At 41.9% G+C, this 15,868-nt stretch overlaps 1 protein-coding gene across 1 annotated transcript; it reads left to right on the plus strand.

Annotated features, from left to right (window-relative positions):
* The first annotated feature begins 23 nt into the window (after positions 1-23).
* LOC147057905 (TBC1 domain family member 10A-like) lies at positions 24-7,814 on the plus strand. The gene is made up of 10 exons (XM_085910640.1): positions 24-252; positions 512-743; positions 1,723-1,822; positions 3,039-3,146; positions 3,334-3,440; positions 3,526-3,640; positions 4,212-4,277; positions 4,620-4,809; positions 4,936-5,090; positions 6,052-7,814. The coding sequence occupies exons 2-10, from the start codon at positions 562-564 to the stop codon at positions 6,547-6,549; spliced, it is 1,521 nt and encodes a 506-aa protein (XP_085766766.1). The 5' UTR covers positions 24-252; positions 512-561; the 3' UTR covers positions 6,550-7,814.
* Positions 7,815-15,868: the final 8,054 nt, after the last annotated feature.

A 15,868-nucleotide genomic window follows, 5' to 3' on the forward strand; every position in this document is an offset into this window, starting at 1 on the left:
ACACAAGTAGTAATAACAAGAGAAGCCACTAGGGGTAAGATCGGCAAGACAAATCATTAGCTCCACTGGGCAGGACTGCTGGTCGAGGCACAATTTGACAGGACATTAAGCTCAGCCGTCACCGCGAGCTGTTGACATTTCCACTATCTCCTTTTTATGAGTTAGTTCCCCTGGCAATGAAGTACACCATAACGTCAATGGACGGTGGAGCCCGTATAGGAATACTAAGGGTTCAAGTTCCGAGCTGTTAACGTAAGTTTGCTTTAGCATCCTAGTTAGCTCATGCTAAACCTCGGATTGCAGTTGATGTTCGGTGAACTCACTTTTCTGTAGCTCTAAACCTAAGTTTGTTTTCATGGTTTGTTATGGCGTGACGCCCGTTAATGGTTATAGCGAGGGAACCGTAGCAGTGAATTCTTCATTTCTATCCAGAAATTCATGGCCTCAGGGATATTTGACGTGAACATGTTATATGCTTAGAGAGCAGTTTCTGATTTGGGCTTGTCAACAGGCTCGCTGACGTGAGCTAACCTCGCTAGCGTGCTAGCTATCGACGCTAATATGGACAACACGGAGAACGGCCGTCGCCCCGTGGACACAAGGAGCATCCGGACCCTCAGTAGCAGTCGAATCGACGACGAAAGCTCACTAGGCTCCGATTCCGAGATCAATGGCTTCACCAGCGATAAACAAACGGACAAATATGGATTTATTGGTGGAGCGCAACAATACACGGAGGAGTCGTAAGTTGTGTTTAATTCTGCTTGATCGCCGTGCTATGATTTCCATACCCCCTTGTGTGCTTTGAATCTTTTAAACAACAAATGAACGAGAACAAGTTGCAGAAAACGTGATTTATCTTGGGATTTGTGCGTGTGCTGTCTGGTTGCCTGATGATCCACGAGCTGCGTGGCACAATGTGGTTATTATACCCTGCGTTTTCTTCGCTGTAACGTACAATGCAATCCTTTATAACAGTGGATTTCTTTATTATGAACCTACTATGCATTCAAGTTAAACGGTGTTTTATTGAAGTTTCTGCAAAAGCTTCATTTTTCAATATTATGCACCGAAGCAGTGAGTTAATAAAGTTGTTTGATACAGCTTATTTTGGTCCCCTTTGTCAAATGTCGGTCCATGTTTTCATTGTCAAATCCAATGCTACTTCCAAAATTGAAGATTATAAATTGTTAATTTTCCTGATCCTCGTTTTCCATCAACTGTTGTAAATCACGGTGGAGTGCCTAAAAATAGCTCCTTAGAAGCAATGCAACCTTCAATTACACGCCTTTGCTGATGAGGTAATTGTATATAGTTTTATAAGCATCAGACCTCACTCACTCACTCATAACATTTTCTTCAATCTGAGCTTTTAATGTGGGTCTCTATTTTTGGTGTTGTAGCTTGTAGATACTTGAATCAAGCAAATACTGCCACTCTTAAAGTTTGCTATTAAACGTGGCAGATCTAAATTGTGTTAATCCTCCAACTAACTTGCACTGACATAACCCAAAATTAAATTGTTAAAACAAATGACACAAGCACAATTCCCTTCCATTCAAAGCCTTTGCTTTGAACAGTAGACTCTGGATATTTATTCTGTACCACTGACGGTCGCTTAATGCTTGCTTCAACCCTTTTATAGTTCAGTTTGTTTAAGCAAGGAACATGTGCTTACATAAAGTGAAATGATATATGTCCTCGTTTCATTTGTGTCCCTAGGGCTCAGGATGTGCCTACAGCAGTGCTCAGGCAAAGGGAGGTGAAGTGGTTGGATATGCTCAATCATTGGGACAAGTGGATGATCAAGAGATTCAATAAGGTCAGACCCAAAAAAAAAATAGTTTCAACCGTCGAAATACAAAATGCCCTGTGGTTCACATGAGGCAAGCCATTAAAACTGCTTCTGGGTTTTTTGAAGGGTTTTGGTACAGCCAGTATCTTTTCAATTGTGATCTTGTAATTCAACAACAACTTGTCCATTTATTTGACGAAGTTTCTGGCTGTTCAATATATGAGCAATACTGTTCAAGAAGGATGACATAGATTTCTATGGAGTCCAGGAGCCTTTTGTAATTAACACTTGACAAAAAAAAAAAAAAAAGTCTCGATTACCATAGATTTTTGCAGATGCTAACGTAAATAGTAAATACAGTTCAAGAATTGTTTTTACAGTACCTGCATTAATATACTCAAAACATCACTTAGGTGTGGACACAGTGTGTTTGTGGTTCCACTGTACAGCAAACATATCAAATATCATAACAAGCATTCTCGCACATTATATAAGAAGTCATACAAAGAAACGGCAATGCCATTGTAAAAGTGATAAATCCAACAATATTTATGATGTGCACATATGCAGTGTATGAATCTGTACTCCCAATGCTGTATTTATTGGCTTTTACTGAGATGAGAGTTGAGTGTGCTCTGAATGTGTGTCTGCGTATATACATGTGAGACACTTTAAAGCAATGTAACACGGCGCTGCAACTTAACCTCATTTTCATGAGTCAGCAGCAGGGTGTAGGACTTGTCCTCTCCCTTCACATGACACACCTTGTGACAAAAAACGTTTAGTCGTATTCAGGGAGGGGCTCAAGTGACTTGATATAAGACTGGTATGACAAGACATAGTCCAAACGTCCTTTGTGTATCAAAGACTGTTTGTTCAGACTGGAGCAACATAATTGGAATGCGCAGAACAATGGCTTTATTTGCGCATTTCTGCGATAATGGCGATAGCTCACCTGCTGCAAATGTGGGGAAGTAAAGGATGTTTTTTTTTTTTTCTGATTTCAGAATACAACCTGTGTCCCATGAGTTAATAAATGCAGTATTAGAGTTTTGATACCACATGAGCCTTTTTGTTAAAGTCAGCACAGACTTGTGCAGGGTGATGTGAGCATGCTGCACGAGTCAAATGCAAACAACGTTCTTACTGCATTCATGTTCTCATTCTAGCATCTGTTGTGACAAACATTAGTTTTCCATTTGTCTTGTTGTATTTTGTGACACTGTCTTACACCATGTTCCAGGTGAGGCTTCGATGCCAAAAAGGAATTCCTCCCTCTCTCCGAGGCCGTGCGTGGCTCTACCTTTCAGGAGGCAAAGTCAAGAAAGAGCAGAACCAAGGAAAATTTCAGGTCAGAGACATCCTCCTTTCACGTCTGTTCTGTCTGTGGACTCCTTTTGTGTTTCAATGCAGTACAGTCTCTAAAATGCAGCATTAGGGTGTTAGTATTTAGTTTTTTTTTGCAGGAAGTGTTTGTTTAATTGGAAACCTCACTGTACAAAAACAGATTTACAGCCCCTTCATGTGTTCCATCCTAGGAGTTGGATAGCCAGCCAGGGGATCCCAAATGGAGCGACGTGATTGAGAAAGATCTCCATCGACAGTTTCCATTCCATGAGATGTTTGTGTCTCGGGGAGGACACGGGTACGACCCCATACCAGAGAGAACATGCACTATAAGTCAATTTTGCTGTGCAATTTTGTGAACATTGTTGTGTATCCGTGCACAGGCAGAAGGATCTTTTCCGTGTTCTGAAGGCCTACACTCTTTACAAACCAGAGGAGGGATACTGTCAGGCGCAAGCTCCCATTGCTGCTGTGTTACTCATGCACATGCCTGCTGAGGTACATCACTCCCATGCTTCACCTCCTAACACATGCAAACAGTATGGTGAAGGTGCCGTCGCCCGTGAGTCTTTAAGCAAAAGTTTTTACTGGACAGCTCAGTTTTATTGTAATCTCGAGCCATCGAGTGCTATAGGTGGAAGCTGTGATAAGTTTGCTTAGGGAGATATTGCTTGGGTACTGATTAATACAAAGGGCCCCCCAGTTTGACTGTATACACTTCTGAAACACTGTTTTATGAGAAGACATCATGTCAGTGATTTCTCAGAATAATTATGAAATAGTTAATAGGATTTTTTTTTTTTTAAATAAATCATTACTCGTGTTCAAATTTTAGAATACACATTCCTAGAAAATCACTGGTGAGCTATTTTTAGAAAAGGCCCACAGACTACTCATATGGTCTTGTGGGCTGCCTGGTGGTCACAGGCAGCAGGTTGGTCCTCCTGGATCTAATGGACTCCCTAGCTGCATACCAGCAATATCTACTGCGCTTATTGGTTGTGTCTGTAATCACAATATTGTCCATTGAAATGAATGCCTGATTTTATTGTCAACGTGTTTCCCAAAGGACGCCTTCTGGGGACTGGTGCAAATTTGTGAGAAGTATCTTCCTGGTTACTACAGCCCAGGCCTGGTGAGCAACACACTGCAACCACAACGGATATGATCACACTGAAACAAGAGTACAGTTTGTTTCTTGTTGTATGACCCAATATTTTATAGGTCTAACATCAAGAAGCACAGTCATTGTGTAATTAGGGTGAATAATAATACTTTGGGATTTTGTCCTCGAGTAGAAACAACACTTTTTGCTAATAAAGATGTTGTGTAATCTCTGCTGTCTTTCTAAAACATGCAGGAACATGATGTGATTGGACAGTTTTTGTTTTTTTTTAACAATGTAACATCCACACTTTTATGCAGAAGAGCGCTTGATCGCCCGTGTTAACGGCTCTCCTGTCTGTTTGTCTCTTAGGAAGCTATACAGTTAGATGGAGAAATTCTGTTTGCTTTGCTGCGACGTGTCTCTCCATTGGCCTTCCGCCATTTGGAGAAACACAAGATTGATCCCATCCTCTACATGACTGAATGGTTCATGTGCGCCTTCTCTAGAACATTGCCATGGGCGTCTGTGTTACGTGTCTGGGACATGTTCCTCTGTGACGGTACGTCTCTGAAGTTTACAAATGTCATGGCCAAGAATGTTTGTGATACAGTATATATTTAGGACATTTGATGAAACTCGGATGAATAACTGTGCTACACTTTTGTCTTTCTCTTGTGAAAATCAGGTGTGAAAATAATCTTCAGAGTAGGCTTAGTACTGCTGAAGTGCATGCTGGGTAGTCGTGAGAAGCTGAAGGCCTGCCAGGGCCAGTATGAGACCATGGAGCTTCTCCGAGCTGTGGAGCCTCGATACATGCAGGAGGGATTCCTCGTCCGAGAGGTAAAAGCGGTAACTTTATTCACTATGTATGAATAACGCTCACACACCAGGGTGGGTGCTACTATGAAAATGTTCTCACACCAAGTGATAATCCTTTTGTTAGCATCGGCTCAGGTAGTGCGAGGTCCAATACAAATAATTCATTGGAGAACATCAGCAACATGGCTGTTGAATTTTTCGTGGACTCGAATTTCTGGAAACTCACACAGTCATCATCGTACAAACACACACAATCCCACACATTATGAAATGACCGAATGAAGTCATAGAAAGTCATGGAAAGAAAGAAATCAGTTAAGCCAGTGTCCCTGACAACCAAGCTTCCAGACAGTGCTTTGATTTTAGAAAAAGTAGCGCCATTGCAGCATGCATTTTGCATTATGAACTCAAAGGAAACGACCGTAATTGTAGATGCGTGACTCTTTGAGTATGTGCTTGGACACAATTCAAGCCCATTTTCATCGTTTGCTTGAATCAGCTGACTGTCGTGTCAGCAGTCTAACACTTGAGAATATCTTGTAAATTGCCTCGAAACATTTTCCTTTTCAAGACAAAACTTGACTTTCTTGGCACAGTGAGGAAATTTACAAAAATCTCAAGTTGTTACCTTTGAACTCTGGCTGTTGACTCCTGGTTATGTAACTGCAGCACCATCTGTAGGGCAGAACGTCACAATCGTTTGGAGAATGGTTCTTACTGATTTAATGGACTGCGGAGAATAAGGAGTGTTCACATCCAAAGGGACTCACCCAGTCTTTATAATAAGCCGTCTGTGTAACTCGACCACTGGTGACCCTAGCAGAGGCCTTTGGCGGGTTACAACGTTAAGTTACAACGTTTCAACACAAAGACCAGACATGGCTGGGACTTACTGTATTTCCCATGAAGGGCAGATCTATTACTTGGAAAATCATCTGAATGACTCATGTGTATCCGAATGACGCGTGTCTTCCTGACACAGATCTTGGAAGTGCCAATTACGGCGCGAGACGTGGAAAGGGAACATCACACCCAGCTTAAGCGCTGGAAGAAGAATCGCGGCGAGCTCAATTTCAAATCCCCACAGAGGATGCACGGGGCCCGAATCATCATGCTGGCTGACCCCCCGAGGCGCCAGGATCTCCAGCAGTACCCCACCATTTTACTGGAGGAGGCGGAGCTCGGCCCACTGCTAAAGGGCAAGGAGCAGAAGAGCAAAAAGAAAACCCTGAAGAAGTCGCAGCTCCCTGAGGAGATTCCAAACCCTTACCCTCTTCCCAACGCCACGCCGCCCCCACCTGCTTTTCCGCCAGCCCCGCCTGCGGTGCTCAGCAAGGCCCCGGGGGCTGCGCCACAGACTCAAGCAGACCCGCTTCAGCAGAGCCATGCACCTTCTGCAGACCTCCCTTCTGCCAAAGAGATTTCCCTCCAGCAATCCACACACAGCCTCAGCAGCACAGACCAGGATACGTACCTGTAATTCTGAAGCTATGTGAGAAGCACCAGCACACCCTTTCAGCCAGCAACCAGCCATGGACGAGTAACTCATCTTCAGATACCGGTTTGGCCTTTAAGATTGATGTCCTGCTCCCGTCTAAAACAGCCTTGACACGCTCTACACCGCAACGCTTAACTTCCTTGAAATGACAACGTGCTTTTTGATGTTGCGGAAGCAAACTGCCAAAGTTAATGGGGATGTGTTTTGTTGTTGTTCACTCCGATTCAACACTACACTCCTCTTGAATCCATTTTTTTTTTCTTTTTAATAAACACTTCCTACTGCAATGAGCAGCCATGGCTTGATTTGTCCGGTTGCCAGCTGCCATTCTTTCCCTGTTAGGGAAGCTTATCACCACACAGTCTTTTGGGAGACAATCTTATTTTAGAGAGTGTCTTTTGTTTTCAACTTGCATATTGAACACTCGAGCATTTCATTTTTTACAGTCTTATATTTACATTCAAATCTGTCCTGACATTGTACTTTGTATCTTTTCACAGTTATTTATTTTCTGTCACAAAAGCCTTGCTGCTGCACAAAACATTGCCATTTTTCTTTCATGTGGATAAGTTTTACCCACAGTCACTGTGCCACTTTCTGTAGCTTTTGAGTTGCAGAAACAGACTTGTGTTTCGGCAGAAGCCTCAAGAACACTGTATCAACATTCCTGGCATCTTAATATCTAATGTGCTTGTTCGCCAAACGCTAATCAGTGTAACTAATGACTTTGCATGAGCTTTCTGTCAAGCCTTACCTTTTGCATAATGGTGCTGACCTTCCTTTTGCATTTGCTTGGCTATTCACCACCTCATCTGATCTATTTGTACCATTTTTAAGCCTTCTTGTTAGGCTTCTTTGGTTGGGAGGTGTAAAAATTTGAACAATGTTTTGTGGATCTTTTACAAAGCAATCAAATGTTTTCAAACATCTTTTCATGAAAATGGTAACTTCTGGGAGATGCGACATTTTCAAACCACTTTGGAACAGCTTCACTATATCCCCATACTATATATTTTTTACTTTGTATCAACTTTGCAACACTAGATAAAAACTTGACTTTCAGCAAGTTGGGAAAAAGCGTTTGTGCTATAAATAAACTTTTATCCGGAAAATATTCTGAATATTTTTTATTATACCATCCTTAGATGGGTTATGAAATATGTGTAATGACAACCAAGAGGCACTTTGCAACATGTTGATTTTTTTTTTTTTAATCAAATAAATTTTTTTCAATTTGTGCAACTTCATATCTGTCAACTGTTTTTTTTTGCTGAATTATCGTTTTCTGTATGTGGCAACTGTCTTAAAACAACCAGTAGATGGCGCGGTATAGTCGTGACTAAAACGAAGGTTTAGTTGAGGAGAACGTGGCACCTTGGATGGGCCTAATGAAGGCATTTGTTGAATCTTGTACGAAGTGATAAAACAAGGACATTGTTTACACACTTTGAGCTGTTGAAATCAATCTAAAAGTGCATAAATACAAAGTTCATACAGCTATTATTTGGAGATAGACATTTCCACAGTTACACTTTATTACAAGATAAAATGTTGAGAAATTCAAATGTATAACACGTCTCTGAAATGGGAATAATGATTTTGTTCCCGTAGAGATCATTTTTTAGGAGTTTTTTTTCCATATGGATGGATGGATTTTTAAAATTTTTAAATTCCAATTAGTTTAGGATGTTTTGTAAAACAGAATAAAAAGCAAATAAACAATGATTTAATAATATTTTCTACCTACGTTCAATTGAATACAAGGACAACATATAGAATAGAAGTTCAAACTGATATGTAGCTATTTATGTATTTATGTGCTATTCATTTGGTGGGTGCATTTGATGCCTCTAAGACTGGGAGAGTTGACCAATGAGGAATGCTAAAAAAAAACACCTGTTTGGAACTTTATTACAGGTTTGTTGGAAAATGTTATGAGTGGGTCTAAAACAACAGCAGTTTAAGAATGTTTCTCAACATCCATCCTTTTCTGAACCTCTTAGTCCACACGGGGGTCACGGGCGTGCTGGAGCCTATCCCAGCCATCATCAGGCAGCAGGCAAGGAACACCCTGAACTGGTTGCCAGCCAATGGCAGGGCACACAGAGACAAACAACCATCTGCACTCGCACTCACACCTAGGGACAATTTGGAGTGCTCAATCGGCCTACCAAGCATGTTTTTGGGATGTGGGAGGAAACCGGAGTGCCCGGAGAAAACCCACGCAGACAACACAGGGAGGGCCGGAGGTGGAATCGAACCCACACCCTCTTAACTGTGAGGCAGACTTGCTACCCAGTGCTCCACCGAGCCATCCTTGTTTCTCAACATACCATTGAAAATAATTTCGGGATTTCATCATCTACAATACATAATGCATAAAAAGCTGCAGAGAATGGGGAGACATCTCTGCACGTAAAGCTGAAAACCAACATCAAAAGGCCATCACTACATAAAAAAAAAAAAAAAAGCACCATTATATAAAAGATATTGCCACATAGGCTCAGGGACACTAAACTAAACATCTTGGTAGTGTTCTGTATTCAGTTGAATGCTAATTGAAAAGAATTGTCAATTCTCATTGTTTGTTTTTATTGACATTTTACGCAACATTCCGACTCCCAACTCCATTGGAATTGTTTGTTGCATTTTTAATACATTACAATTGTATATACAGAAGAAAGAGCCTAGATGGAATCATAACAGTTGCACAATACCGCTATTGTTGTGTTTTTCTGAAATACAGGCCCATTAAACCCTGAAGAGTGATAACGTTCTCCACGGAACTGCACCGTGTCAAATGTGTCATCTCGGATAGGGCTGCACGGTACAAAGTCTTATCTCTAACCAGTCACCGGTCTGGCGTCTAGTTCTGCTCGTCCTACTAATGAGACGGCAAGATTTGGACAGTAGTGCGTGTGAGGAGAGTGTTAGTTCATTGTACAAGTATTTAACCTTTTGACACCGAGACTTCAGAGCTTCACCCTCACTCAGGAGGTCTTTCCTTGTGTCAGCCCGTCTTTAAACTAATGACGGACTTCTCTTGTTTTCTTAATTCCTTATTTAATTGTCCAAGGTTTTTCCTCCAGTTAGAGGTGTGGGGCATTTAGTATGTTGCCCCAGGCCACAAAGAGTTCACGCAAATTGCCACCTTGATGATCTATCTAAGATGGCTAACTTAGTCCTAATCGTCCAACAAGGCGAGAACTGCAGCTGTTAACTTGTGACCTCTGGTCTTCAGTGGATCAAATTACAAAAGAAGGCGGCATATCACACGCAGTTTGGAACTTGCTGTTTCTATTAGATTTCATAGCGAGACACAATATGTGTTGCGTTTGACAGGGAACACCTGCTGATGTTGTTGCAATGCTACAGGTGTGGCAGAAGTGTACGATATGTGTTCAAAATGACTTCTGAAAGTTAAAGTAGACTGACTGATTGAACTCATTCAATTAAAAAAAAAAAGTTGAAAAAAGCCTAGCAATTATTCTGTTAATAAAGCCTTGGATCTTGTCATGCTCCTTGGTTCTTGGTCCTCCACGTCGTTGACTTGCTGCTGCCTTATATGGTTATTTGATATATATTGGTATATTTGAAATGAAACGAGACGAGATGAGCTTTAACTGCAGATTTGATCGTTTAAGGGTATTTAGTTGACAATTTGGTAAGACATAGCATATACAACAGTTTATTTGTGCCTCCCACTCTTATAGGGACCAAAAGTAATAGAACAACTGGCTGCTCAGCTGTCCTATGGCCAGGTGGGTATTTATGGCCGCCGATGGAACTGCTTCCTCTGTATTTATCGATGATGTGACTGCTGACAAAATCACCTGAATGAATTCTGAAGTGTTTCTGTCAATATTATCTGCTCGCAAGCAGTCAGAAGTCATTGAATGCAAAAAGTGTGTCAAATGTTAAAGTAAGGATGGCTGAAAAATCAACTTTAACCAAGCATGTGTATTTAGTTACTTCCCACCACTGCATTTCTACAAAGTGTTCTTCTCTGCCACCATTATGAAGTGCATTTGGTGTTTACCCGTACGAGGCACAGCAACAGTTAACGGTGGAGGTCCCGGAGGAATGCATGCACCGTCACGCTTTGCCTCTTTGCTTGGGACACCTGGCCTTCTTTCAGTGCCACCGTTGCATTTACATGTCAAAGGAAATCGAGCAAGAAGGCTCTCTCTGTGCTCTGCTCCTCACTCCAGAGATGATCTGATTTATCTCTTCTTCAACGGAAATATACGCTTTCGAGTAGGCCATCCCGCCTCCCGTTCCCGGCTTAAAGGAGAGTCTTGTGATGCTCTGTGTGATCCCAACGGACCCCCGTCACAATGCTTGATTCATGTGGGGCGGGTGAGGTGAATTTCTCCCAGCTTGGAAGATCAATGTGTTAAAAGGCGCCCGTGTTCCTCAGGTATCCGATTCCCACGTTTGACGAAGCATAACAGGCCCGAGTAGCATATGTGAGGGCGGACGAGGTGGGCGGACGAGGTGGCCGTTGTGGTGCGGGTGAGCGTCGGCGAGCCAAGGGAATCAAAAAGATGGATTGCTTTACAAGGGAAATCATTTGTCTTTGTGAAAGAGGCATGAAGAGGGACTCCCAGTGCGAGAGCCAAAGTGGATAATTGAAATATACCATTTGTGGTTGGATAGACCTTGTGTTTATTTGCAAAAGGAAACGTCAGAATTTTTATTTTCCTCCTCTGGGTTTTGGAGTTGCTATGATTTTTATGATTGTATAATTGTTGTTATTGTGCACAATTAAACAGCCCTCAGAAAAGTACAAACCTCAAAGCTGCTTAATCATCAAATGTGTAATAGACCACATGTAACATGACGAAAAGAATCATAAATCAAGGACAAAGAGGGAACATTTTTTTATATCTGTCACAGCCGAATTCGTGTTTGGATCCAGACCAAAATGTGTAAAATGTAGTTATATTCCCTGAGCTGCCCTGAAAATACAAACCTTGTCTCACTATATGCCAAAAAAAAGTGATGAAAAGCTTCTTAATCTGTACCTTTATCTAAATCGACATGAAATTCTTCTGTCACCACTAGCTTTTATAAAGAATGTCATTATTTTGATTTCTTTTTTCAACACATTTCCTCAAACTTGTGTGGCAATGTGGGCAAATTTACAGCACACTTCTGTTCTTGAGTTTTATGAACATTCAAACATCCCCATCTTTAGACCCGCTTATAGATCTAGTAGACCAGGGGTGCTCATTACGTCGATCGCGATCTACCGGTCGATCGCGGAGGCAGTACTGGTGGATCGCAGCGTGACGTCATCCTATAATTACAAAAAATGTCAATATTTATGATGTGTGTTGTGCAATATTGGCCTATTCAGTTATGCAAGGTACATCAACATACATTGTCCTTAATCAATTTGAAAATAGTTGATATGTTTTGCATTTTTGTGGCGTGTAGGTAGATCATTTTGACTTGGTTGTTTTATAAGTAGCTCGCATGCTGAAAAAGTGTGAGCACCCCTGTAGTAGACCATTACTGCTTTTACAAATTTATTTTCGCGAATGCCGTTTTTCACTTTCTACACTTTGGCTGTCTTGTATGCAAAAAAAAATGACAGCTGGCCTCATAAATATTCATCTGTCCATCTTAAACAGCAATTGTATTGCGGCATAGTTTTTTTTTCCCCCCCCATAATGTTGGTTAATGTTTGAATCTTGAGCAGCGCTTCCCAATGGAATCTTTGAAATGAGTTTTTAGCACCTGTAATGTTTTCACTGTGTCGCTTCAGTTCCATTTATGGTCCGCAAATGGCCGCACATATGGCTGTTAGATGGTAAATTTAACGTAGGATAACAACCCAAGAATCTCTTGGGTGCATTTAGCAAAGTACTTAAAATATCATCATGGCTCTCGTTCCACAAATTCCCACGGGCCTGCTTGGATTAGGGAGCGTATGAATGTTGCTGTGGTGCCTGCCAATGGCGCTTGATTTCTAATCTTTGCTTTTGATTTGTAGTGATAGCAGAGCTCTTGAATTTGCCCAATTTAACATGACATCAAGTGAAATGTGTGGATGTTAGTGCGCAGTATAAAGTTAAATGAGGCAGAGTAAATGTGTCTGCTAATTAGCCGCTTGACTCAGTGCCCACAGGATATTTTCACCCCAAACGATGGGCGTGTAGGGGTTATGTAGGGGTAAGTACTCCACACCTGTGCTGCTCCTTGAGGACTTATAGGCAATTCATTTCATCTCCATCATTGCACCACGTCTCTTCCTCTCATCCTCCTGACCTCTTAGCTCTCCACACCTCTTGCCTGAGCAGTGCCAGAGGCATACGCAACTCTGACGGGAGGTCTCGTCAAGTAAATGAAGCGTGAAAGGGACACCTATTTCCCAACACTTGCGAAGGTTTGTGCTGATTTATCTGACATGTTTTTTTTTTTTTTTCCCAAAACACGAGGCAATCTGAAGCAGGCAAATTTACCAATTGCAATGCATACGCTCACGGTGACAAAATCAGTGTTGCCGACAAGATCTATACAGCTGCACTTGTAACTCATTACATCATGGTTTACTTTTTGCAGCTTTACTGCATTGCAAACGTTTATTTATGTATCGCAGATTATTTTGATTCGTTTTCCACGCAGACTGTATTCCACACGTAGCAATAAACACAGCCAGGACGAAAGAGCCTGGTCTTAAAGCTGCTTTGTATACAAAGTGCCTTATCAGAACTTTTTCCTCGTTTGTCTCCGTAACACACACAGTTGCACGAGTCCCCCTTTCTTGTTGAGAAGCACTTGATGCAAGCTTAATAACATGTGGCCAGGTAGAGAATTTACTTCTAAGTGATTCTCTCAGAGTGTTTGTTTACTCATTTGTGAGCCAGCGGAGGCTCCTGGCTGGCCCGGTAGGTGATGAGTAACAAGCACAGATGGTGGGCATCAGCAGGCAACCCGACTGGCGGTAGATTAGCCAGCTCCCGTGTCTTTGCCGTAGCCCCCTTCCACCAAGCCCACTCCTACTGAGCCCCAGAGGAGTGGCTGTTTGTAACTCTATACTCGCTTTGGCAAGCCTCCTGTGTTGATGGAGCACAACCGTGGGCTTATCTCGTCTCATTCCAACACCGCTGGGCCGAGCAAATTCAGGAGCAATGCGTGTGGATTTATTTAGCTATACTTGTTCTATCATAAGGATGTTTACTATTTTGAATCTTCCTGTGTGACTTCGCCATTCATGATCCTTTAACCCTCAGTGAGGTGGAAATGGCGTGTACCACATCCACGTACGGGGATGTTGGCAGTCTCTTCTTCCGATGCATGGAAAATGCTTACATAGCAGATTTTGCCATGATGCCATATCGGTGCCAGACGCACTGGACGGGAAACATAGTACAAACGGTAGAGGTCATAAGTCATCCAGATGCGATGTGAGGGTTCAGGCAAGAGGGGGACCGGGCAGCATGTAGGTTAGGGGGTGTTCAGGGGGCTGTTTATTTTATAAACATTGGGAGAAGATTAGTAGTGGAGCCAGACTCACCCCCCACCTCCCACCATATGGGGAGGATGTCCTCTGTGTGAGTAGGCTCTTAACTAACCATTGTGTTCTCACCACTAATGATGAGATAATGTACATGTGGACTACGGGATGTGTACGGGTCTCCACTGCTTCCATTGTGGGCATGATTGTGTATTGAATGATTTTGAGAGTGACGCCTTTTGAGTCATTAGTGGCGCTGGCACACGCAGGCCCTCGTCACCGCTCACCCGGGAGGTAAAAACAGGAAATGGAACGGCCCGCCACGCTCTCCCCCAAGCTCAGCGCCAGTCGAGTGAATTGTACTTGAAGATGTTTGTGTGTGGCTCATCTCCTGAAGACTTGCAGTCCCCTTCCTGCCATTGTTTGGGGCTTTTGTGAGATACGTTGGCAGCAAAGTCTCTTTGATGACTCCCGCTGTCGACGCCCGGCTGGACCGACCGGGTTCTCTCCACACATGCGAATTTACGTAAACACGTGCATTTTTGCTGCTTTTTGTGCTTTCATCTACGGCTCATTGCTGTAGCAACAATACATATTTTTGGAAGACAGGCTCCAAGACAACAGTTCCGCAAGCATAACCGACAAAATGATGATGCTTCAAGTCATTTATCTGCCTCCTGCTAGATTTTTTTTTTTTCAGACTCATGATGTTTTTTTAGATGCACAACAACATGCCAACCTTGTCCCGGCGTATAAAGAAATAACCTCCTGCAATGTTCGTAGATTGTATTGTTTATTTTTCGAATGGGGTATTTCATGTTGATATATATGACACTGGGGATGGTATCGTGGTTAGCACGTCTGCCTCATAATTCTGAGGTTTGATTTTGACCTTGCAGTGTGAAGTTTGCACGTTCTCCCCATGTTTGCTAAAAATGTTGGTTCAAAACATACAGCATAAGTTTATTCATGACTCTAAATTTCCTATAGGTCTCCACGTATCTCTAGTTGAATGAGAACTAGCAATAACTAATATAGATGGCACCATATTTGTTGAAAAAAAAAAATAGTGTAACATGTAGCATGTATTGAGTGTGTGATTCATGGAGGTTGAACTATCACTATAAAACTGTATTATTCTGAGTCACACAGTCCTTAAAATGCATCATGAAAAAGAAATACACGTCATTCAAGAATAAGTAGAAGTCACTTTTTGAGGGGGAAATTTATTTGATTTTAATATATATAATTTATTATATTTTATTTATTTTGTCAAAAAAACGCGACCAAGAACATTAGAGCTTTGACTCACACATCCCCATCCCTAATCATGGGTGCGTTCAGAAATATGGTCCAACTGCCTTACTCCAACCATTGGGAAACTCAGCGCCTTGTTCAAATATCTTATTTGGTTATTCACAGTTATTCCATATCCCGTACATACCACACAACGTTTTGAGTAAACAAAACAAAATATCAAAACAAAATCTTTGTCTGAAGAGCTGTAATGATTGCTGAAATTTGGTCTTTAGTTGCCCTCATACCAAATTGGACTTTAGCTGTCTAAATGAAATAACAATCTAGTGTATGAGCACTGAGGCTGTTTGTCTTGATAGCATGAACGAAGACTCTTTATCTCTAGGCTGAGGTGTGAGTCCTTCTGATCAGAATCTCCTGTTATAGCCCGCAGGCTGGATTTGGTTTCAAAACATGTCTGGTCCAGTCAGGATTATGAGTCACAAGGATTGATTGTTCAATAATTCTAATAATTCTATTTGCTATATGCACACAACGACACATTTCATTAGCACTCCTTAAATCATTCCTGCCAAATTT

Source organism: Syngnathus leptorhynchus, chromosome 4, assembly GCF_054491065.1.
Source record: "Syngnathus leptorhynchus isolate UIUO chromosome 4, UIUO_Slep, whole genome shotgun sequence".
NCBI classification, from domain to species: domain Eukaryota; kingdom Metazoa; phylum Chordata; class Actinopteri; order Syngnathiformes; family Syngnathidae; genus Syngnathus; species Syngnathus leptorhynchus.

Excerpts from the sequence above, each read along its gene's own strand:
- LOC147057905 (XM_085910640.1), top strand. The coding sequence starts at position 562 with ATGGACAACACGGAGAACGGCCGTCGCCCCGTGGACACAAGGAGCATC. Across the intron at positions 3,147-3,333 it reads AGAACCAAGGAAAATTTCAG|GAGTTGGATAGCCAGCCAGG; the intron begins GTCAGAGACATC and ends GTTCCATCCTAG. Across the intron at positions 3,641-4,211 it reads TCATGCACATGCCTGCTGAG|GACGCCTTCTGGGGACTGGT; the intron begins GTACATCACTCC and ends TGTTTCCCAAAG.